Source organism: Heteronotia binoei, chromosome 20, assembly GCF_032191835.1.
Source record: "Heteronotia binoei isolate CCM8104 ecotype False Entrance Well chromosome 20, APGP_CSIRO_Hbin_v1, whole genome shotgun sequence".
NCBI classification, from domain to species: Eukaryota; Metazoa; Chordata; class Lepidosauria; order Squamata; family Gekkonidae; genus Heteronotia; species Heteronotia binoei.
In genome coordinates this window covers 12,136,673-12,159,934 of record NC_083242.1, presented here as the reverse complement: position 1 = coordinate 12,159,934, position 23,262 = coordinate 12,136,673, and the positions used below count along the sequence as shown (strand labels likewise).

Below are 23,262 nucleotides of genomic sequence, written 5' to 3'. Positions count from 1 at the left end.
TAGTTGCCTTTGGTGGATTGGTTGCAGACACCGACCCGCCGAATGAGCGAAGTCAACAACTTCAAAGTAAATACATAAAGCTGTCCAAACACAGTGCCTTCTCAGTTGTGGCCCCCACCTTATGGAACAGCCTGCCTGAGGAGGGCAGGAAGACTCCCATGCTTTCCTGGCTTTCTGCAAACTATGCAAATCTGAATTATTTGAGAGGGCAGGCAGTGGACCTTCACTGCACTAAATGAGTCACAAAGTTACACAGAAAAACTATTAGGGGCTGCGTTCTACACTGCTGTGCGTAGCTTGCTGAAACTAGGATCCTCTTCTGAATATCATGTTCTTGGGAATGGGATGACAGCCATCTACACCCAACATGATATATTCTCAAGAGTAACGGATGGTCTCTTGTTCCCCAAAGTGCAGTACCTCTGAATATCGTTCCTTGGCAGTCCTTGTGGTTGGGGAAGAAAAAAAATGCCAACCGAGATGCTCCCAAATCATTCAATCCAGTCTGTAGTACCCAGGACTTTGTTGTAGAAAAGCCCAGCAGGAACTCATTTGAAGAACAAGACCGTAGATTTATACCCCACCCTTCTCTCTGAATCAGTCTCAGAGCGGCTTACAACCTCCTCTATCTTCTTCCCCCACAACAGACACCCTGTGAGGTGGGTGGGGCTTAGAGAGCTCTCCCAGAAGCTGCCCTTTCAAGGACAACCTCTGCCAAAGCTCTGGCTGACCCAAGGCCATTCCAGCAGCTGCAAGTGGAGGAGTGGGGATTCAAACCCGGTTCTCCCAGGTAAGAGTCTGCGCACTTCACCACTACACCAAACTGGCTCCTATTTGCATATTAGAGCACATCACCAATGTTTCACACAGGGCTTTTTCTACAAAAAGGAATGCCCAGGAACGCAGTTCTGGCCGGCTTGGCATCAGCGGGTGTGGAGGCTCGTGAGAAACCAGAGCCAGTTCGGTGTAGTGGTTAAGTGTGCAGACTCTTATCTGGGAGAACCAGGTTTGATTCCCCACTCCTTCACTTGCACCTGTTGATGTGACCTTGAGTCAGCCACACGTTCTCTCAAGGCTGTTCTGCTGAAGAGCAGTTCTGGGAGAGCTCTCTCAGCCCCACCTGCCTCACAGGGTGTCTGTTGTGGGGAGGGGAAGGGAAAGGAGGTCATAAGCCGCTCTGAGACTCCTTTGGCTAGCAAAGGGCAGGGTGTAAATCCAGTCTCTTCTCTTCTTCTGCTGGGCTTTTTCCACAAAAAGAAAAGCAGGAACTTATATGCATATTAGGCCACACCCCCTGCTGCCAAGCCTGCTCCAAAAAAGCCCTGGTACTACCACCCACACAGCCACGCTAGCAACCCCCCCTTACCTGTCCTGAAGGCCCCCAGGCTATCTTCTTTCCCAGGCTGCCAACCAGGTACGCATCCCACATCGGAGGAGACCTGGTACTGGGTCAGGATGTGGTGGAGCTGAGCAGCGTTCAGGGCCGGAAATTCCGTTCTCAGCATGGGCCAGGTCATCTGAGCAAACCGATAAGAGAGCGGGCAGGGTTAGGGGCATCTTCCTGGGAACTTGTCTGCGCGACGACCTGCCTTGTGTGGCGACTGCCGATCAGGAGCAGATGGGTAGCCAGATTTCAGCAAACTGCCGTGCTTCATCCAGTTTCCGCAATTTGCAAAACTAATGCAGCAACTCAGGGCCTTTTTTATAGCTGGAACTCCTTTGATTACTAGACCACACCCCTTGATGTAGCCAATCCTCCTGGAACACACAGTAGGCCCTGTAAACTCTTGGAGGATTGGCTGCTTTGGGAGGTGTGGCCTAATATGCAAAGGAGTTCCTGCTACACACAAAAAAAGCCCTGCTGAAACCGCAGCAAGGACTCCTAGAACAGCACAGATCCTAGATCGCCCAAGGCTAGGGCGATCATTCCGGTTCATGGAGGCCAGGAGTTATCTCTTTTTGGACTTAGATCCAAGTGGGCAGCCGTGTTGGTCTGAAGCAGTTGAACAAAGCAGAAGTTCAAGTGGCACCTTTAAGACCAACCAAGTTTTATTCAGAACGTAAGCTTTCGTGTGCTAAAAGCACACTTCTTCAGACAAGGGGATCAGGTATAGTGGGCTGAAATACATGCCGTTTGTTGATGACAAGGAAATACGTGTCCTTTTGTGATTTACCTAGACTTGCAGAAACACCAATCGGCAGGCAACTTTTATTACCTTTTATGGCTATCCAGACCAAATGGCCTTCTGAATTGTCACACTGTTCTGCCACGTGATCCCAGGTCTGCATAAGTCCACCCTCTTAATCAACAAACTGCATGTATTTCAGCCCACTGTACCTGATCCCCTCGTCGGCAGAAGTGTGCTTTTAGCACCTGAAAGCTTAAGTTCTGAATAAAACTTGATTGGTCTTAAAGGTGCCACTTGACTCCTGCTTTCTTTTGGGACTTGTTGGTAATGCCCAGCTGCAGTTCTGCATGCGTGTGGTTGCCTATAGCAGGGATGGGCATGAATTGGGGAAATGGAAGATTGTGGTGGTTTGTGAGAAACCACGAACCCCCCACGAACTTCTCAGTTTCCCGAACTGGTTCGTGGTTTGTTGGTTCGTGGGTTTGTGGGGGGGGGGAGCTTCTGCAGACATTCTTAATTTTCCACAAGAGCGTCCATGAACACTTTAGAATACCGTCTCTTCACTTGCTGAGTTGCACTGATGGAGGTATCGGAAGAACTGAGCAGTGACCTACCCTGGGTCGGAGACTCTCACTCAAGCCCAGCCCTTACCTGGACCAGCTGCGAATTCGGCATGGCCAACAGGCTAGCCACGCTGGAAAGCTTGCTGAAGAACTGGTCCGCCAGCTGGCTGAAGCCAACGCTCTGAGCCCATTCCAGGAGGAGCCGCAAGGTAGCCCGGACCCTCACGCCTTTCGACCAGTGGAAGCAGCCCAGTGAGGAGCCTGCGGGAGAAGAGAACGGCCATCGCTTCTTAGCATTTGTGTGACCGATGCAGGAATTATCTGCGTTGCACTGTCAGTGCGCAGTGAACTTCCTGAAGAGGTTTGGGTAATAAGCACAAGGCACTTTCCTGCTTCCAAACAAAATTCAAATGTGGGAGAAGGGGGGGAGGAGGAGGAGGAGGAGGAGAAGAAGAGGAGAGGAAGAGGAGGAGGAGGAGAAGAAAGGGAAGGAGATTAGATTTATAACCCGCCCTTCACTTTGAGTCTCAGAGCGGCTTACAATCTCCTTCCTTTCCTCTTCCCACAAGAGGCTTCCTGTGAGGTAGGTGGGGCTGAGAGGGCTCTGAGAGAACTGCTCTTGAGAGAACAGCTCTGAGAGAACCGTGACTGGCCCAAGGTCACCCAGCAGCTGCACGTGGAGGTGGCGTGGGGGAATCAAACCCACTTCTCCCAGATTAGAGTCCGCATTCTTAACCAGACTAGGAAACAAGATGCCAGAAGGGAAGAATGTGAGCAGAAGTTTGTTCATCGTGGTTTTTTGTTATTTGTTAACGATATTTATAAATCAACCCTCCACACAGGTCTACAAATAAAACTAATTATGAAACAAGCGAGGAAAAAAACAAAAGAGGAAAAGCAGCACCGAACACCGTCAGTTTCCAAATGCCAAGCTCACGGATAATATGAAGCTATTTGGGACGGTGAAAACAACATGGCTGAGTGCAAAAGAATTCTGGAACAATCTCTCTTGGATGAGTGGGTAACAACGTGGCAAATAAAGTTCAACATAGGTCAAGGTGCAAGGTATACACAAGGGGACTTTTTGTTCTGGATTTTAAATATATGCCATTTTCAGCCTTCTTCCCCTGCATGTTTGCTTTGAAAGAAGAATTGCAGATTTATACCCCGCCCTTCTCTCTGAATCAGAGACTCAGAGTGGCTTACAATCTCTTAGATCTTCTCCCCCCAACAGACACCCTGTGAGGTAGGTGGGGCTGAGAGAGCTCTGACAGAAGCTGCCTTTTCAAGGACAAGTCCTACAAGAGCTATGGCTGACCCAAGGCCATTCCATCAGCTGCAAGTGGGGAATCAAACCCGGTTCTCCCAGATAAGAGTCCACGCACTTCACCACTACAGCCGGGGTGGCCAATGGTAGCTCTCCAGATGTTTTTTTGCCTACAACTCCCATCAGCCCCAGCCAGCATGGCTGATGGCTGGGGCTGATGGGAGTTGTGGGCAAAAAAAAATATCTGGAGAGCTACCGTCGGCCACCCCTGCATTACACCAAACTGAAAGAGGAGCTCATTTACAGAATGTCTGGTGTCACACCTCCTTTGGTGCTCAGGCTTCGTTTCCACTGGGGAGGAGACAAAAGGATTTCCTAGAGGAGTGCTGTTCTCCCCAGCAGGGTTTTTTTTTGGTAGCAGGAGCTGCTTTGCATATTAGGCTACACCCCCCTCTGATGTAGCCAATCCTCCAAGAGCTTACAGGGCTCTTCGTACAGGGCCTACTGGATGCTCCAGGAGAACTGGCTACATCAGAGAGGTGTGGCCTAATATGCAAAAGAGTTCCTGCTCCCCCCAAAAAAACCCCTGCTCCCCAGAACCTCTGACATGCCCAATTGACATCTGGAGATAAGGCCAATCCGCTCCCTCCCTTCCACCTACCTGCCCTAAATTTACAGCAAAGGGAGCGGGACCATCGATCACCTTTCTGAGCAATGCAGGCATCAGACGCTGGAAGGACGGTGGTGAGCGGCAATGATTAATGAGCTGAGCCAAATATTTCTCCTCAATTAACTGCACCAGGGGGCGGGCGTTTCGTCATTCGCTGTTTCAAAGCAGGGCCTGCAGCAGATTCTGCCGCGAAACAGCGTTGCAGACCAACATCAGCACCACGGCGTATATGAACAATAAAGGATTTATAAACCTGAAGAGTCTTTTCTTATTTTACAAAGACACCTTATATACACAGTACAGAAAATTAGGGTTTGTAGAATCTTTCGGGATCAAGTGCCGTGTTCTACTGGACAAAGTTTTCCTTCCAGACGTTTCGTTCTCAGCTGCGGAGAACATCCTCAGTGGCGTTGCAGCCGGAGCAGGCGCTCTGACCTTCTTGGCTGCTGTGCATTGAGTGGATGCACTGTGACCTGTGGACTCAATGCACAGCAGCCAAGAAGGTCTGAGCGCCTGCTCCGGCTGCAACGCCACTGAGGATGTTCTCCGCAGCTGAGAACGAAACGTCTGGAAGGAAAACTTTGTCCAGTGGAACACGGCACTTGATCCCAAAAGATTCTACAAACCCTAATGATGTTACCAGCTGTGAAAACCTGAAATCTTTGAGTACAGAAAATGTTTCTCAAAGGGGGTGGATTCCACAACACAAACGACTGACCGCTTTTGTCATCACTGCTCCATGCAATTTTTATAGAGACGTTCCTTGTTGAAACTTTCTTTTAGAGCAGGGGTGGCCAACCGTAGTTCTCCAGATGTTTTTTTGCCTGCAACTCCCATCAGCCCCAGCCATTGGCCATGCTGGCTGGGGCTGATGGGAGTTGTAGGCAAAAAACATCTGGAGAGCTACCGTTGGCCACCCCTGTTTTAGAGCATAAGTTCATAGTCCTTGTGGCGGAACCGGCCCGATTCTGCCTTCAGACCCGGTCCCGTCAGCTCCCTATTGAGTCGCCAACTCCTGGAGGGAGCTATTTCTCCTCCTGCCCCTTGGGCTCGCTGCCACCACCTGCTCAGTCCCGGGGTTCAGATTGAGAGGAACAGGACTCCCAATCCCCCTCTCCAGCTGTGAGGCTAGGCCTCCAGGTCCTCTGCCACCCTGCACTTGGGTTTCACAGAGACCTCAGCGCTTCTTTGGGGCACCCCTGGAGGATTGGCACCTTATCCAACTGCATGCCTTCCCCCTTCCCCGGGGCCCTCTTCTCAACACAGCGTGGTCTAAAGTGGTTTGGGGATCTATGTGGTACAGAGATTGACTGCCAGTATTTAAACCAGAAAAAATATTTATTTAAAAGGAGAAAAAGATAGGAAAAGAAAAACAAAACAAAAACAGTTGCGTTTAAAAGGTTAGCACAGCACAGCACACGCACAGCAAACAGCCTGACAAACAAAATGTGTTATAAACGCATCCTGCTGGCCCTGATCTAAACTTGCCCTGTCTTGTGAATTACTTACTTAGTCTGCCTGCCTGGGGCCACCCAGGCAGGAGCCTCCATTTCTCACCACATGCTCGCTCGAGCGCTGGCTTCCAACTCCCTTCTCTTCCTGCTAACACACATGCCAAGAACAAAAGCACTTCCTGCCTCTCTAGGAGATTTTCCCCCTAGCGTTGTTGGTTTGGCTCTGGAAGGGGGGGGGGTGAGGGGAAGGCTACAAAGCCTGCTGAGGGATTTACTGACCCCTGCCAAATGAAGCACCACCACTGACTAAAATGGCGTTTCTCCACAGTCCTTATTGCTGAAGCAAATCCAAGTCCCCAAGAATAATGGCTCCAAAGGCTCCAATCTCCTCCTGTCGACTTTATGGGTCACATATGAACATATGAAGCTGCCTTGTACTGAATCAGACCTCCCCTTGGTCCATCGAAGTCAGTATTGTCTTCTCAGACTGGCAGCGGCTCTCCAGGGTCTCAAGCTGAGGTTTTTCGGCCTATTTGCCTGGACCCTTTTTTGGAGATGCTGGGGATTGAACCTGGGACCTTCTGCTTCCCAAGCAGATGCTCTACCACTGAGCCACCATCCCTCATTTCGCCGAAATGCTCTATCGCAGAGCCGTTCTGCAAATTCAGTCTTTTGACGTCAAAACTAGCATTCACCGAAGGCACAAGCTTGTACTGTACTGTGTATAAGGTATCTCTGTAAAATAAGAAAAGACTCTTCAGGTTTATAAATTCTGTGTTGCTTATTTACACAGTGGTGTTGATTTTGGTCTGTAATATGCTGCGCTGCCACTTTGTTACCCACTGCGAAACAGCATTGAGCTGGTGGCAGGAGGAGGGGTGTGTGTGTTGCACAATTACATATCTGGGAGGTAAGGCTCCAACATAGGGAAGGCCACAGAAAAGCTATTAAGGTTGGAAGTCTGAATGGCATAGATCTGAGCAGGGCTCAGATCTATTAGGCCACATCTGCATATTAGGCCACACATCCCTGTTAAGTAGCCAGTCCTCTAAGAGCTGACAGGGCTTTTCGTGCAGGGCCTTCTGTAAGCTCCAGGAGGCTTGGCTACATCAGGGGGGGGGCGTGACCTAATATGCAAAGGAGTTTCTGCTACAAAAAAAGCCCTGGATCTGAGAAATATTGTCCTTGGGGGTAAGCAGGACATAGTCTTTGGGTCTTCCTACTCCACCAGCAAACGTGGTGCCCGCGGTGACATGCTGCCTGCCCACACTTTTCTTGGTGCCCACCACATGTTTTTAGAAAGTGGGTGGGACCCTGGCAGAGCTCTCATCCAGCAGGGCTTCTGGTTCTCTGCTGAAGGTCTTATTGGCTATGCAGTTTAAAATAACATTGTTTTGAGTGGTAGCTGCCACCACAGTGTTTGTTTTACTCTCTCTTATCGTTCTCCCAAATGTATTTTCTAACTACCCCTCTTCTCCCCCGGACTTGGGCTTTCCTCTCTGTGTGTCGCTCTGCCTCCCGGGGTGGCCATTTTGTGGTTGGCTCCGCCTCCTGTGGCAGCCATTTTTTCATGGCACCCACCCACCAGCCCGTACCAGAATTCTGAAGGTGCCCATATGCTCAAAAAATTGGAGACCCAAGGCAGGGTATAAATCCAGTTTGTCTTTCTTTCTTTCTTTCTTTCTTTCTTTCTTTCTTTCTTTCTTTCTTTCTTTCTTTCTTTCTTTCTTTCTTTCTTTCTTTCTTTCTTTCTTTCTTTCTTCCCTCCTTCCTTCCCTCCCTCCCTCCTTCCTTCTTTCCTTCCTTCCTTCCTCCCTCTCTCTCTCTCTTGTCTGTCTGCTCATACAGCTATCACTTTAAGCATAAATTAGAATAGAGATTAAAATAAAGAGACCTTACTCAGTATTATTATTGCACCCATACATTTTGCCACTTAAAAAAGCGACAAGCCTGTTTGTAAACACAATGTGCGGGGGGGGGGGGGACCTGCAGTGGTTTCCACTTACGGTCCCCGGCTCTATCTGCAGTGAAGAGAGGCACTGATTGGACGAGTGAGCAAACAACCGCACCTTTTTCCATGAGCTGGTTGAAGAGCAGAGTGTTGGAGAAGAAGAAGAGGTAGGCGAACATCTGGGAGGCGATTTCTGGGTGGACGTTGTATTGATGTAGGAGGTCCAGGGTGGCCTGGTAGACCAGCACAACCTTGCGGATTTCCTCGGGCAGCGGAGGGGAGGACAGCCAACCGTCCCGGCCTTCACTCTGGAACGGGTTGCATTCCAGCAGGATGGGCAGAGAGACGTACAGCGACTGAGTGCCAACGGAGGGGAGAGGAAGGGAGAAAAGGCAGCCGTCATTGGTTTGTAAGTGCTGTTCTTCAAACATTAAAACTACTCGTGTATTCCATAAATGCCTACACTTGCATATTCTGCAAACCATCGTTCCCAGTGCAATAAAAAGCATTTTGGAAAAAAATAAAGGTTTTCTGGAAAGGGCTTAGATGCAACAGCTCTTTTGAAGTCGTTACTTTGGTGTTTATGCAAGATTTTAAAAAAATTCTGCTCTGACCTGGATAGCTCAGGCAAAGCCTGATTTCATCAGATCTCAAAAGCTACTGTGGTTAGTGCTTGGATGGGAGACTGTCCTTGAAATACCCAGTCAGGAGGCAGGGGCAGGCTCTATTCAGCCACCTCCCTGAATATCCTCCAGGCCCCCAGTAGGGGTCAGTCACCAGAGGTCAACACGACCTCCAGGTGCAGACACACACACACAACCCCCCCCAAAATATTTCTTTATTACTTTTCTTGATACAAAAATGAGTGTGTGTGTAGAAAAGCCCAGCAGGAACTCATTTGCATATTAGGCCACACCCTCTGGCATTGCCATAGTTCCACGCAGGGCTTTTTTGTAGGAAAAATCCAGCAGGAACTCATTTGCATATTAGGCCACTCCCTCTGGCACCAAGACAGCCCGAACTGCGTTCCTGCTCAAAAAAGCCTTGAATATGACAATATTCATAATCTTTTCATATTTCACTCTGATAAGAGTTCAGTAATGATACGTAGAAAAGTCAAGTCCTGTTCAAGAGAATAAAAATATAGTAAGTCTTGGTAATGTGGGTTCTTTGGAACAATCTCTTTTCAGCTAGGTATTCTGCTACAGAGAACCAGAATGCTTGAAATTTTTTTGAGTTTTCTGTGTTGGGTATAATAGACAGGCTCATAATGCTACTGAATATGAAATGCTCTCATATTGTGTTTTGCCACATTTGTAAGGTAGGAAGGCCCCGATCTCTCTCGTTTTTTTCCCTATTAATAATCTTGCTATGGCTAAAAGAGTTGAAATTATGTTGCATGAAGGATTCGACCCATGAAACAGAAGGACTGTTTCTGGTAATTCACGTAAGTTACATCCAGTGATTAAATATATACACGCCAAAATTTGCTGCCAGAAATCTTTAATGAGTGGACAGTGTCCCACAATGCAAAAAGTCCCCCACTTGTCCGCAATTCTTCCAGCATTTTTGGCTTGTAGTGGGGGTGTATATCATGTATTCTGATTGGACATTAAGTACTATCTCTTGAAGACTTTAAAGGAAGTGAACTGAATACTGAAAATCTTGAATGTCATTCTTGGATGTTTCTGCAAGATTTTTGACAGAGGGGCATATCTGAGAGAGGGGATGTGCAGCCCTGCTGTGAAAGCCCTAGGGTACTCCATGCTCCTTCCCTGAATTCCTCTGGTTTCTTAAAGAAAACAGAAAGAAGTTTCCAGCTTGAAGATCTCCCGGAACTACAACAACTGATCTCCAGATGACAGGGATTATTTCCCCTGAAGAAAATGGCTGCTTGGGAGGGCAGACTCTGTGGCATTACCACTCCACTGAGGTCTCTCCCCTCCCCAAATCCTGCCCTCCTAAGGCTCCACTCCCCAAATCTCCAGGAATTTCCCAGAGATCAGTTCCCCTGAAGAAAATGGCTGCTTGAGAGGGCAGACTCTGTGGCATTACCACTCCACTGAGGTCTCTCCCCTCCCCAAATCTTGCCCTCCTAAGGCTCCACCCCCCAAATCTCCAGGAATTTCCCAGAGATCAGTTCCCCTGGAGAAAATGGCTGCTTGGGAGGGCAGACTCTGGCATTACCACTCCGCTGAGGTCCCTCCCCAGGCTCTGCCCCCAAAGCTTCAGGAATTTCCCAGAGATCAGTTCCCCTACAGAAAATGGCTACTTGGGAGAGCAGACTCTGTGGCACTACCACTCCGCTGAGGTCCCTCCCCAGGCTCTGCCCCCCAAATCTCCAGGAATTTCCCAGAGATCAGTTCCCCTGAAGAAAATGGCTGCTTGGGAGGGCGGACTCTGTGGCATTACCGCTCCGCTGAGGTCCCTCCCCAGGCTCCGCCCCCAAAGCTCCAGGAACTTCCCAGAGATCAGTTCCCCTGGAGAAAATGGCTGCTTGGGAGGGCGGACTCTGTGGCACTGAGACAGAGAGAGAGGGAGATGCAGAAAAACAAAGCAAACATTCCAGACAATTAGTTGGTAGGAAGGAGCATCATCACGCTCTCCAGGGCTCTGGCGAATTAAATACGACAGCCACCAGGATGACTGACAAGCACTTTGCTACTTGACACACAGACGATATTTTAATTGCCTTTCAATTGGATCTCTTCCTTTAAAAAAAAAAAAAGGTAGCGATCGATGGGAGAGCTTCAATTTAAACTTCACCAACTACCCTGGCCCTAACGTTGCATTCTGTTCCGCTCCACTGATTTCAGCGGGAGAGAGTTACGCCTGGGCCTTCAATCAATAGGAGGGGAAAGCGCTTCTTTTGGAGGGAAGCCCACGGCCTGGCGCATTTTGCCATTTCCCCTTGATAGACAATAACCTCCCGGAACGTACCCTTGCGCCTACCACCATGATGGCCGCACGATACCTGGCCGAGCGCCCGTTTTGACTTTAAGGGGAATCCTGGATCTTTTCTGACCCAGTTTTTCTTTGCGGTGAGCTTTGCTGACAACTCAGAATAATGAGGTTGGCTGGTTTTCGTTCTTTATTCATTAAATCGTTAGTCCCTGCCAACGGCATAGATCCAGAAGGCAGCAGCACGCTACAGATCTGGACCTCACAGATTGGGAGTACTTCTGGCCGCCAGAATCCAAAATGTCTGCCTTTGTACCCTCCTGACATGACGGAGTGAGCCAGAATAATATCTGTCAGTCTCTTGCAGTGACATGTTATGGAATATCAGGAGACTTTCATAGAAAAGCTGGTTCATCTTCTAATTGAGGTAAGTCTCTCAAGAAACCTTTAGTGCCGGTTCGAGGTATTTCTGTCACCCCAGGAAAGGTACAATCCTCACCTCCAGGCAAGGGTCATTTTGCAGGAAAAGAGGTGCCAGAGCTCATCAGCACAACTCACTCGTGCAGCTCATTTGCATATGCCACACACACACCCAACATCACCGGAAGGTGTAGTAAATTATATTGAGAGCCAGTTTGGTGTAGTGGTTAAGTGTGCGGACTCTTATCTGGGAGAGCTGGGTTTGATTCCCCACTCCTCCACTTGCAGCTGCTGGGATGGTCTTAGGTCAGCCATAGCTCTGGCAGAGGTTGTCCTTGAAAGGCCCACGAAGGCTTAGATTCTCTGTAAAACTTTGTTGGTCTTCAAGGTGCTACTGAACTCCCAACTTTGTTCAAATAAATTCATCAATAGCCCGGGAGCGTAAGATTTGCTGACATGCACGTCATGATTTAACAAAAGCAAAAGGAGAGAGAAATTCTTCGTTCTGTTATTCTGTGAGGTCTGCAAAGCTAGAAATCAGGAGGAGCGAGTAAATCCGCTAGACTGGCAACTGGACTGAGCTCCCCAGTCGCCATTTCTAACTGATCAGAAGCCGACTGGTCAGAGAATGGGGGGGGGGGGGAGAGCCCCACAGGATCAGTCTTTTTACAAAGAAGGAATGGGGGAGAAGGGGGGGAGAGGGGAGAAACCAACACAGAAGGAACAGCTGAGAGAAGAAAAACGGGCGGTTTCCCAACTCCAAGAGGCCGGAGCCCTTTCCGAGTCCCAGAGCTGGCAAAGGATGCTGAGGGGAAAGGCCGAGTCATTGAGCCTGTTTTAGCTTCTCGGAGGTGGAAAGCGGTTCCCGCCCTTCCAACACAGGCGCTCTTTCTCCGCTCTGCACACTGCGGGCTCTGTTTGACTTCCCCCAGCGAGCCAGCAGGAGGCCGGTGACATTTCATTTGCGTGGGGGAGATGCGAGAGGGCACTATTATGGACACATTTGCAATTTGTGCGGGGTGATTTGGACAGAAACGGGAGGGAGGGAGGGGGGAGAAACAAACCCCCAAAGCCGGCCAGCAGGGAGAGGGGAAGGTGCTGCTGGAAGAACACAAGATGAGTGCCGGTTTCATGTATATGAGCTTCGGCTGGTGGGGAGATTAATTTACCCAATGGAGACTCAAAGTGGCTTGTGTTGTTCTCGCCTCTGAATATAAGAACATAAGAGAAGCCATGCTGGATCAAGCCAGTGGCCCATCCCGTCCAACACTTTGCGTCACACAGTGGCCAAAAAACCCAGGTGCCATCAGGAGGTCCACCAGTGGGGCCAAGACACTAGAAGCCCTCCCACTGTGGTCCCCCCCAAGCACTAAGCATACAGAGTATCACTTGCTCCAGACAGAGAGTTCCAACAATACACTGCGGCTAATAGCCACTGATGGATCTCTGCTCCAGATGTTGATCCAAACATATTTTTTATCCTCGCAACAAGCCTGCGAAGTAGGTTAGGCTGAGAGCATGTGACTGGCCCGAGGTCATCCAGTGAGTTTTCATGACATGGGAATTCGAACCTGGGTCTCTCAGATTCTAGTTTGATCACTACACCATGCTGGGTCTTTGAGGTTACCCTTGGACAGCACAAATGCAGTTCCCAAGAGACTCAAGAAACTTCCCAGTTTTGCTTCTTGGGAAAAGGGGGGTGGGAAGGGGCTAATTTAAAATCTGGAGGGCCACAGTCCTGGGCTGGGTTATATCTGAGAGATTCAGGTTTGAATCCCTGCTCTGCCTCGGAAACTTGAGGGTGGGGCCATCAGTCTCACCTACCCTCAATGGGTTTTTGTGTGGATAAAAAAGAGGAAAGAAGAATGACATAAGTGGGTTTAGGTCCCCCACTGCAGGGAAAAGGCGAAATAATATAAGACCAAATAAAAAATTGAATATTTTCACTTCGTCACACAGGAGCTGGAATTCGCCGTCCAATTCTTTCCCCTGGGTAGATCATTCCCGTATCAACTTCTTCCTGTCTTTCTCTCCCTCAAAAATGTTTCCCTCAGAAATGCACTGAGGCCTACCAATGTCCCAGGCCCATTTTAAGCCACCGCTTGCCTGATATAAAATAGTGGGGAAGGGGGGGTTGGGCAAACATCAGAGAATACCCTTGGAGAATTGCTCCGACTGTCTCTCAGTGTTGGTGACAGTTGCAGGTCATTCCCCTATCAATTTCTTCCTGTCTTTCCCTCAAAAATGTTTCCCTCAGAAACGCACTGAGGCCTACCAAAGCCCCAGGCCCACTTGAAGCCACCGCCTGCCTGACATAAAATGGCAGCGAAAGGGGCCGGTCAAACACCAGAGAATACCCCTGGAGAATTGCTCGGACTTGTCTCTCGGTACTAGCGACGGTTGCGGCGGCCACACATGGGCAGCTTCGCTTGTGGTGCAGTGCAGGCTTCCGGGCAGGAATGCGCAGCTCCGCTGCAGCAGTGACATGCCGAGAATTGCTCTCTCCTGCGTGGTGCAGCCATCTGTGCAATTGAGTTTCGGGGCTGACGAGGCAGCCCATTCCTCTTCTCTATCCCCCCAGCGTCTCTTCATAGGGAGCGCTAGCCAGAGTTCTTCTGCGTCCTACGCAGGCTTCTTGGCTGCTCTACGCTGGAGGACGGAGATCCTCCCTGGGGTTTTCCCCCAGGTCTCTGCAGGTAAAGAAATGTAGTGATCTGCCAGTACCTTATCAGCAGATTCTAAACAGGGAACACCCCTGCCAGCGATACTTTCCAGAATTCCAGCAGCATGAGCCATTGCCTCATTCTGCGTAGTGTATCAATCACCTCTTGAACCAGGTTAAGGAAAATGAAGTAGTAAGGGTTCTGAGGTACCATTGAAGCATTGTGGTACCACTTCAGAGGCATTGTGGTAGATTAGTCTATCAGACTAAGATTAGGAAGACCTGGGTTCAGATCCCTCTTTAAGTACGGATAGGATGTAGGAAGCGAGGAGAGAACTCTGAATAGACAGATAAACTTGAGTGGACAAACTTACTTAACGTAAGAGCCATATAAAATAAATGTCAGATGTTTGAAGGAAGGGAGGGAGGGAGGGAGGAAGGAAGGAAGGAAGGAAGGAAGGAAGGAAGGAAGGAAGGAAGGGAGGGAGGGAGGGAGGGAGGGAGGGAGGGAGGGAAAGAGGGAGGGAGGAAGGAAGGAAGGAAGGAAGGAAGGAAGGAAGGAAGGAAGGAAGGAAGGAAGGAAGGAAGGAAGGAAGGAAGGAAGGAAGGAAGGAAGGAAGGAAGGAAGGGAGGGAGGGAGGGAGGGAGGAGGGAGGGAGGGAATAGGAGGGTAGAAAGAAAGCGACTTTAAATTTAAATGCATTCTCAACTGCAGTCCCCTTGGCCACCTTACCTCTCCATAGGAATGGAGTCAGGCATAATCTTCACCCCTCAGTAACTGTTGAGGGTGGGGAAGAGGGGCATTAGCAAGAGGAGGAAGGCTGGAGGGTAAGACGGCCAGTCTTAAGGGCCTATTCTCAACGGGTGCCTGATTCCAGACCTGGGGTGGCCAAACTGCGGCTCAGGAGCCACATGTGGTTCTTTCACACATATTGTGTGGCTCCCGAAGCCCTCACCACCTCATCGGCCAGCTTGAAGAAGGCATTTGTCTCTTTAAATCACTTCACCAAGCTAACTGGCAGTTTGAGAATTCCCATTTTTGAATAAAGATCCGCCAATGCGGTCCAAAGATCTATACCGCAGTATAATTGTATCTACTAGACTGGTTTTTAATTTAATGTTTTAATGTTTTATTGTTCTATAATGTAATTCTAATGTTTTATTTATTATGGTGTGTTTTTATGGATTGCTGTTAGCCGCCCTGAGCCTGCCAAGGTGGGGGAGGGCGGGATATAAATGAAATTAATAATAATAAATAATAATAAATAAATACTTCATTAAAAAAAATATACTCCTGCTAGTAGAAAATTAGCCGCTAAGGAAGAATGTCTTCGCAGTGGAGGACGGTAAGCAGTGGGGTGCCGCAGGGCTCGGTACTGGGTCCCATGCTCTTTAACTTGTTCATAAATGATTTAGAGTTGGGAGTGAGCAGTGAAGTGGCCAAGTTTGCGGATGACACTAAATTGTTCAGGGTGGTGAGAACCAGAGAGGATTGTGAGGAACTCCAAAGAGATCTGTTGAGGCTGGGTGAGTGGGCGTCAACGTGGCAGATGCGGTTCAATGTGGCCAAGTGCAAAGTAATGCACATTGGGGCTAAGAATCCCAGCTACAAATACAAGTTGATGGGGTGTGAACTGGCAGAGACAGACCAAGAGAGAGATCTTGGGGTCATGGTAGATAACTCACTGAAAGTGTCAAGACAGTGTGCGTTTGCAATAAAAAAGGCCAACGCCATGCTGGGAATTATTAGGAAGGGAATTGAAAACAAATCAGCCAGTATCATAATGCCCCTGTATAAATCGATGGTGCGGTCTCATTTGGAGTACTGTGTGCAGTTCTGGTCGCCGCACCTCAAAAAGGATATTATAGCATTAGAGAAGGTGCAGAGAAGGGCAACTAGAATGATTAAAGGGCTGGAGCACTTTCCCTATGAAGAAAGGTTGAAACGCTTGGGACTCTTTAGCTTGGAGAAACGTCGACTGCGGGGTGACATGATAGAGGTTTACAAAATAATGCATGGAATGGAGAAAGTAGAGAAAGAAGTACTTTTCTCCCTTTCTCACAATACAAGAACTCGTGGGCATTCGATGAAATTGCTGAGCAGACAGGTTAAAATGGATAAAAGGAAGTACTTCTTCACCCAAAGGGTGATTAACATGTGGAATTCACTGCCACAGGAGGTGGTGGCGGCCACAAGTATAGCCACCTTCAAGAGGGGTTTAGATAAAAATATGGAGCACAGGTCCATCAGTGGCTATTAGCCACAGTGTATGTGTGTATATAACATTTTTTGCCACTGTGTGACACAGAGGGTTGGACTTGATGGGCCGTTGGCCTGATCCAACATGGCTTCTCTTATGTTCTTATGTTTCTCTCCCTGCCCGTTTTCTGCTTGTGAGGAGCTATTATGGGAGGAGCTTTCAAAATGGCTGCCTCGCCACCAATACTCCCCCTAAGCTGTGTAGTCTTGTGAGCAAAAATTCTACTTTGTGAGCTCCTGGAACGAAAGGTGTGAGCGAAGGCATAATTTAGTTTGCTCTGGGGCCGTCCTTCCTGAGCTAAGACAAAAATGTGTGAGCCAGAAGCTAAAAAACTGTGAGCTAGCTCACGCTAACTCAGCTTAGAAGGAACACTGCTACCCACCACTCTGTTAAGACTGTCCCCTTTTCCAGTCCGTCAAAGGCCTAAAGCCAGCCCAGGCAGAAGTACCTTGGATATGTAGTAGACACACTGCTGAAAGGTATACATGATGACTTCCTCGAGAACTGTCATGGCCTCTTCGCTGGTTGTGATGGTTAAGGAAAAGAGCGATTCCTTCGAACCTAAAAGAACCAGAAACAAAAGGGTCAGAGTGCAGCCCCTAAACTTGGAGCTCAGCTTGAGCCAAAGCATTCGTTTCTCAACTACTGATCTGTTTGAAGCTCAATAAACTTCTCGCTCGTAGCAACTTAGCACGTCAAGCTAGGGCCCTTTCCCTGAGATGCTAGCTTTCCATATGTAAAAACTTCACACGGAAGAGTATTGGATCACGCAAGTTTATTACCCGCAGCTAGGGTTGCCAAGTCCAATTCAAGAAATATCTGGGGACTTTAGGGGTGGAGCCAGGAGACTTTGGGGGTGGAGCCAGGAGACTTTGGGGGGTGGAGCCAGGGGCAAGGGTGCGATGAGCATAATTGAACTCCAAAGGGAGTTCTGGCCATCACATTTAAAGGGACTGCACACCTTTTAAATGCCTTCCCTCCACTGGAAATCATGAAGGATAGGGGCACCTTCTTTTGGGGCTCATAGAATTGGACTCCCTGGTACAGTCTTTTTGAAACTTGGAGAGTGTTTTGGGGAGAGGCACTGGATGCTATGCTGCAAATCTGGTGCCTCTACCTCAAAAAACAGCCCCCTCTAGAGCCCGATACCCACAGATCAATTCTCCATTATACTCTACGGGAATCGGTCTCCATAGGGCATAATGGAGTACCCAGCAGACATTTCTCCCCCCCCCCTCGGCTTTCTGATGACCTTAAAGCAGGGGGAAGGCCTCCAAACTGGGGGACCCCCTGCCCCCACCTGGTGATTGTGCAACCCAGAATAGAGAATCACAGCGTAATAGGCAGGGGAAACCAAGCAACTGCTGCTGCAATTACCAGCCTCAAAAAGAAATATTAACTAAAGAAAACAAATTAGAAAATACCATATCAAAGTATTTAGACTGATAAATAAACCTCACAATCATTCAGTCTATAATTCGTGCAAAAGACGTGTTCACAGGACGCCAGTCCTTTATAGCACTCCCGGGCTGATTTTCTTTCAGGATAGTTCTGATGAAAAGGTATAATAAATCCACTTTGTGCAGAAATCTTCAAGGAAAGTAGACAAAAGTCCAATAAGCCAGTTTGGAGAGCCAGTTTGGTGCAGTGGTTAAGCGCGCGGACTCTTATCTGGGAGAACCGGATTTGATTCCCCGCTCCTCCACTTGCACCTGCTAGCATGGCCTTGGGTCAGCCATAGCTATCGCAGGAGTTGTCCTTGAAAGGGCAGCTGCTGTGAGAGCCCTCTCCAGCCCCACCCACCTCACAGGGTGACTGTTGTGGGGGAGGAAGGCAAAGGGGATTGTAAGCTGCTTTGAGACTCTTTGGAGTGGAGGGCAGGATATAAATCCAATATCATCATCTTCTTCATCTTCTTCTTCTTTTAAGCTCTTCACAAAAAGCAGTCAGCAGTTCAGTACAGCTACAAGGTCATACTGATATCCTTGTTTCGCTCTAGCTTTTTCCAGCTCTTCCAAAAAAGTCTTAAACACAGGGTAAAAACGCCGTATACTTTAACTCGCAGAGTTCGATTACGTTGAAGTGAGACTCTGCGAGTTAAAGTATATGGCGTTTTTACCCTGTGATTAAGACTGTTTTGGAAGAGCTGGAAAAAGCTAGAGCGAAGCAAGGATACCAGTACGACCTTGTAGCTGTAGAGAACGGCTGGCTGCTTTCTGTGAAGAGCTTATTGGACTTTTGTCTACTTTCCTTGCAGATTTCTGCACAAAGTGGATTAATTATACATTTTCATCAGGACTATCCCGAAGGAAAATCAGCATGGGAGTGCTGTAAAAGACTGGGGACTGGTGTTTGGTGAACACGTCTTTTGTATGAAGAAGAAGAAGAAGACGATATTGAATTTATATTCCGCCTTCACTCTGAGTCAGATCTGGGGAAAAAAGATGATATTGGATTTATACCCCATCCTATACTCTGACTCTCAGAGTGGCTCACAATCTCCTTTACCTCCCCCCTCCACAACAGACACCCTGTGGGGTGGGTGGGGCTGAGAGAGCTCTCCCAGAAGCTGCCCTTTCAAGGACAACTCTGCCAGAGCTATGGCTGACCCAAGGCCATTCCAGCAGGTGCAAGTGGAGGAGTGGGGAATCAAACCCGGTTCTCCCAGATAAGAGTCCGCACTCTTAACCACTACACCAAACTGGCATTCATTACAGACTGAATGACTGTGAGGTTTATTTATCAGTATAAATATTTTGATATGGTATTTTCTAATCTGTTTTCTTTGGCTAATATTTCTTTTGGAGGCTGGTGATCGCAGCAGCAATTGCTGGATTTCCCCTTCCCACCTGGGGATTGGCAACCCACCCACAGCTGTTTCACAACACATATGCTTATCGTCCGGCCAGAAGGACACCGATTTCCAAGAGATAGCAAACGCTAAGCGGAACTCGGATGGGTTCTCCCTCCTACCGTCCCCATTCCCATTTCGACCTTTCAGCTATCAGCCTGGGAACGGAGACAAGCAAGGATACGGGAAAGCATCCAAAGCTCAGGCTTGGTGTGCCTCTCCTGCTATTTTCCCCAGATGGGATGACAGGGCGGAGGGCAGAGGGAGAGAGAGAGAAAGGAAACGAGGCCGCACATTACTCAGGAATTAGCCGTGTTCGGTTAGCCTTCCTAGTGCGGCGAACTGTCAGTGCTGATTTGAGAAAGAGGATTATTTCCCTCTCAAGGGCACCAGGGCGTGACGTCTGTTGTGCTCGGGCGTTTGTTGTTTTTAGGAGACACCCTGGTTATGCAGCTGGAAGTGCAAACCGCACGATTCTTTCATGGGGATGCCTGTACCGAGATGACGGGGACGGGACGGCCAAGTTTGGCAGGGTGCAGTTCCGTTCTCATCCAGAACTCCGAAATTCTGTGGACGCTTCCAAGATTGCAGGCAGCCTGAAGTTCTGACCCAGCCCCCCCCCCCGCCTCGAGATTATAACCGCGAAACATTGCCCTGAAAGCAACTCTGCAATGTCAAGACGGAGGGGTAATGAGGAAGTATGGAAGGCTGGAACTAAATGTAGACAAACTCCAGGGAAATCCTTCAGGAGATAAACAGCTTAAGAACACTCACCCACCCATCTCCCTTGTGGATTCTGCAAGTTCTGAGGGCCAATCTATAAATTTGTTTTTAACAAGCTAGATCCAGATTCTCTTGAGAGAATCCTGAGCACTAGTTTGATGTAGTGGTTAAGTGCACGGACTCTTATCTGGAAGAACCAGGTTTGATTCCCCACTCTTCCACTTGCAGCTGCTGGAACGGCCTTGGGTTAGCCATAGCTCTCACAGAGCTGTCCTTGGAAGTGACAGCTTCCGGGAGAGCTCTCTCAGCCCCACCTACCTCACAGGATGTCTGTTGGGGGGGGGATGGAAGGGAAAGGAGGTTGTGAGCCGCTCTGAGACTCTTTGGAGTGGAGGACGGGATATAAATCCAATATCTTCATCTACCTCACAGGGTGTCTGTTGTGGGGGAGGAAGGGAAAGGAGATTGTGAGCCGCTCTGAGACTCTTCGGAGTGGAGGGCGGGATATAAATCCAATATCTTCATCTACCTCACAGGGTGTCTGTTGTGGGGGAGGAAGGGAAAGGAGATTGTGAGCCGCTCTGAGACTCTTCGGAGTGGAGGGCGGGATATAAATCCAATATCTTCATCTACCTCACAGGGTGTCTGTTGTGGGGGAGGAAGGGAAAGGAGATTGTGAGCCGCTCTGAGACTCTTCGGAGTGGAGGGCGGGATATAAATCCAATATCTTCATCTGCCTCACAGGGTTTCTGTTGTGGGGGAGGAAGGGAAAGGAGATTGTGAGCCGCTCTGAGACTCTTCGGAGTGGAGGGCGGGATATAAATCCAATATCTTCATCTACCTCACAGGGTGTCTGTTGCGGGGGAGGAAGGTAAAGGAGATTGTGAGCCACTCTGAGACTCTTTGGAGTGGAGGGCGGGATATAAATCCAATATCTTCATCTACCTCACAGGGTGTCTGTTGTGGGGGAGGAAGGGAAAGGAGATTGTGAGCCGCTCTGAGACTCTTCGGAGTGGAGGGCGGGATATAAATCCAATATCTTCATCTACCTCACAGGGTGTCTGTTGTGGGGGGGTGGGGAGGGAAAGGAGATTGTGAGCCGCTCTGAGATTCAGAGTATAGGACAGGGTATAAATCCAATATCATCATCATCATCTTCTTTCCCAGATCTGACTCACTTTCCCCAAAAGTCCAACAGATGCTGCAGGAGGGCTTGAATACAGCACAGGGCCTTTACCTTTGATGTCAATCTCCTCTTCCATGTTCTGAATGTAGACTGGGGATTTCTGCTGGACAAAGTACAAGATTTCAATGGCGTTAGACATCCAGAAGATAACGTGCTGCAGGTCCGGCAGCAGATCCGCGATGGTGAAACGGGAAAGGGATGCTGGGTCCTGGCTGGACGAGACAGGACAAGAGTTAAAAGTAAATCTGGCACGGGCAAAAGGGAGTATCGTCCCCTCCCCTGCCTCCCCCCTCCCCTCCATTAAACTCATGCCTCTGGGCGGAAACTTGGTCTCGCAGCCACAGAAAAAAAGATAGTCTCGCTGGGAAATTTTTGATCTTTGCAGTAATGGAAATACCATCTGGGGTTGACATGTGAAACGCCAACCAGTCCAAAAGCTTAAGCATATTAAAATTTAAACAGATGGGTGGAGCCCGCACAAAGATCCCGGGAGCCACACAGATACTCAGGTCCTTTTCCCATGGCCTGAATGGAGTCAACTTTAACTTGGAGTCTCCAAAGAGCTGAGAGAGAACCATCACTGGCAGATCTCCCTCGTAAAGCTTTCCTTCCCGCCCTTCCCACCATACATCTGGAGGTGATTTTCCTTCATCCAATCCAAGGAGGAGTTAGAGGAGGAGGAGTTTGTTTTATACCCTACCTTTGACTACCGGAAGGAGTCTCAGAGTGGCTTACAATCTCCTTCCCTTCCTCTCCCCACAACAGACACCCTGTTGAGAGCCAGTCTGGTGTAGCGGTTAAGTGCGTGAACTCTTATCTGGGAGAACCGGGTTTGATTCCTCGCTCCTCCACTTGCAGCTGCTGGAATGGCCTTGGGTCAGCTGTGGCTCCCACTGAGGGCAGCTTCTGTCAGAGCCCTCTCAGCCCCACCTACTTCACAGGGGTCTGTTGTGGGGGAAGAAGTTAAAGGAGATTGTGAGCCTGAGATTCAGAGTGGAGGGCAGGATATAAATCCAATATCTTCATCAATCATCTTCTGTGAGATAGGCAGGGCTGAGAGATCTCTAAGACAATCGTAGAATCATAGAATCGGGAGGGACCTCCAGGGTCATCTAGTCCAACCCCCTACACAATGCAGGAACTGACCCAAGGTCACTCAGCTGGCTGCATGTGAAGGATGAGTGGAGAATTGTAATAATAATAATAATAATAATAATAATAGAATTAGTGCCCGGGGGGGGGGGTGGAAACTGGTTCTCCAGATTAGAGTCTGCCACTGAATTTGCTGCAGTTCTCCTGCTAAGTACTGGCCAGAGGAAAGGGGCAGGTCCGATCACGCTTTTGCTGTGCAGTTAGCCAATTTGCATATATGGTTCTTCGCGTGTCTTGAGAGACCTGGGAACTGTCCCCACAGCCGTATAGAACCCATGATGTCCGTCTCATCCCCTGGTCTCTGCCAAAATGCTCAACGTTGCAACTGCTCAGGACGCTCAACGCGTTGCAGAAATGAAACTCGTTTCCATGGCTCTGTGCGATGGCATCTGCTTGCGCTATTTGAGTTTGGAATTTCTCTCTTTCTGCTGCCAAATTCTTGGGACTCGTTTGCAAAAGAGAGCGAGAGCGAGAGAGATTGCTAACGGCCACCCATGTGGTCTCATTCCAAACCCTTTGGCCCAAAGTCTGTTGACAGCATTTCCCGTCTCTTCTTTCTGGGTCATCGTCCCAAACAAATCTCGGACAACCCACAAGGATCTCGGATAGCCAGGTCGCAATTCCCGCTGACCCTGGAAAGGGGCTGCCAGTTGTAGGAGACCATCATGAGGCAGTGCTACTGCACCTCAAAACAGATACTGTAGCATTGGAAAAAGTGCAGAAAAGGGCAACTAGAATGATTCAAAGGTTGGAACATTTTCCCTATGAAGGAAGGTTAAAACGCTCGAGGCTCTTTAGCTTGGAGAAACGTCGACTGCGGGTTGACGTGATAAGAGGTTTACAAGATTATGCATGGGATAGAGAAGGTAGAGAAAAAAGGCCTTTTCTCCCTTTCTTACAATATGAGAAGAAGAATTGCAGATTTATACCCCGCCCTTCTCTCTGAATCAGAGTCTCAGAGCGGCTTACGATCTCCTATATCTTCTCCCCCCACAACAGACACCCTGTGAGGTGGGTGGGGCTGAGAGAGTTCTCACAGCAGCTGCCCTTTCAAGGACAACTCCTGCGATAG

General features: G+C 48.9%; 1 protein-coding gene across 1 annotated transcript in view; it reads right to left on the bottom strand.

Moving 5' to 3' along the window:
- RADIL (Rap associating with DIL domain) overlaps positions 1-23,262 on the bottom strand; it is an 86,365-nt gene that overhangs the window by 20,977 nt on the left and 42,126 nt on the right. Inside the window, exons 5-9 of the mRNA XM_060260871.1 lie at positions 21,090-21,250; positions 16,727-16,839; positions 8,153-8,390; positions 2,781-2,953; positions 1,367-1,517 (exon numbers count right to left, since the gene is read on the bottom strand). Coding sequence (XP_060116854.1) covers positions 1,367-1,517; positions 2,781-2,953; positions 8,153-8,390; positions 16,727-16,839; positions 21,090-21,250 — 836 coding nt within the window. The remainder of the gene's footprint in view (positions 1-1,366; positions 1,518-2,780; positions 2,954-8,152; positions 8,391-16,726; positions 16,840-21,089; positions 21,251-23,262) is intronic.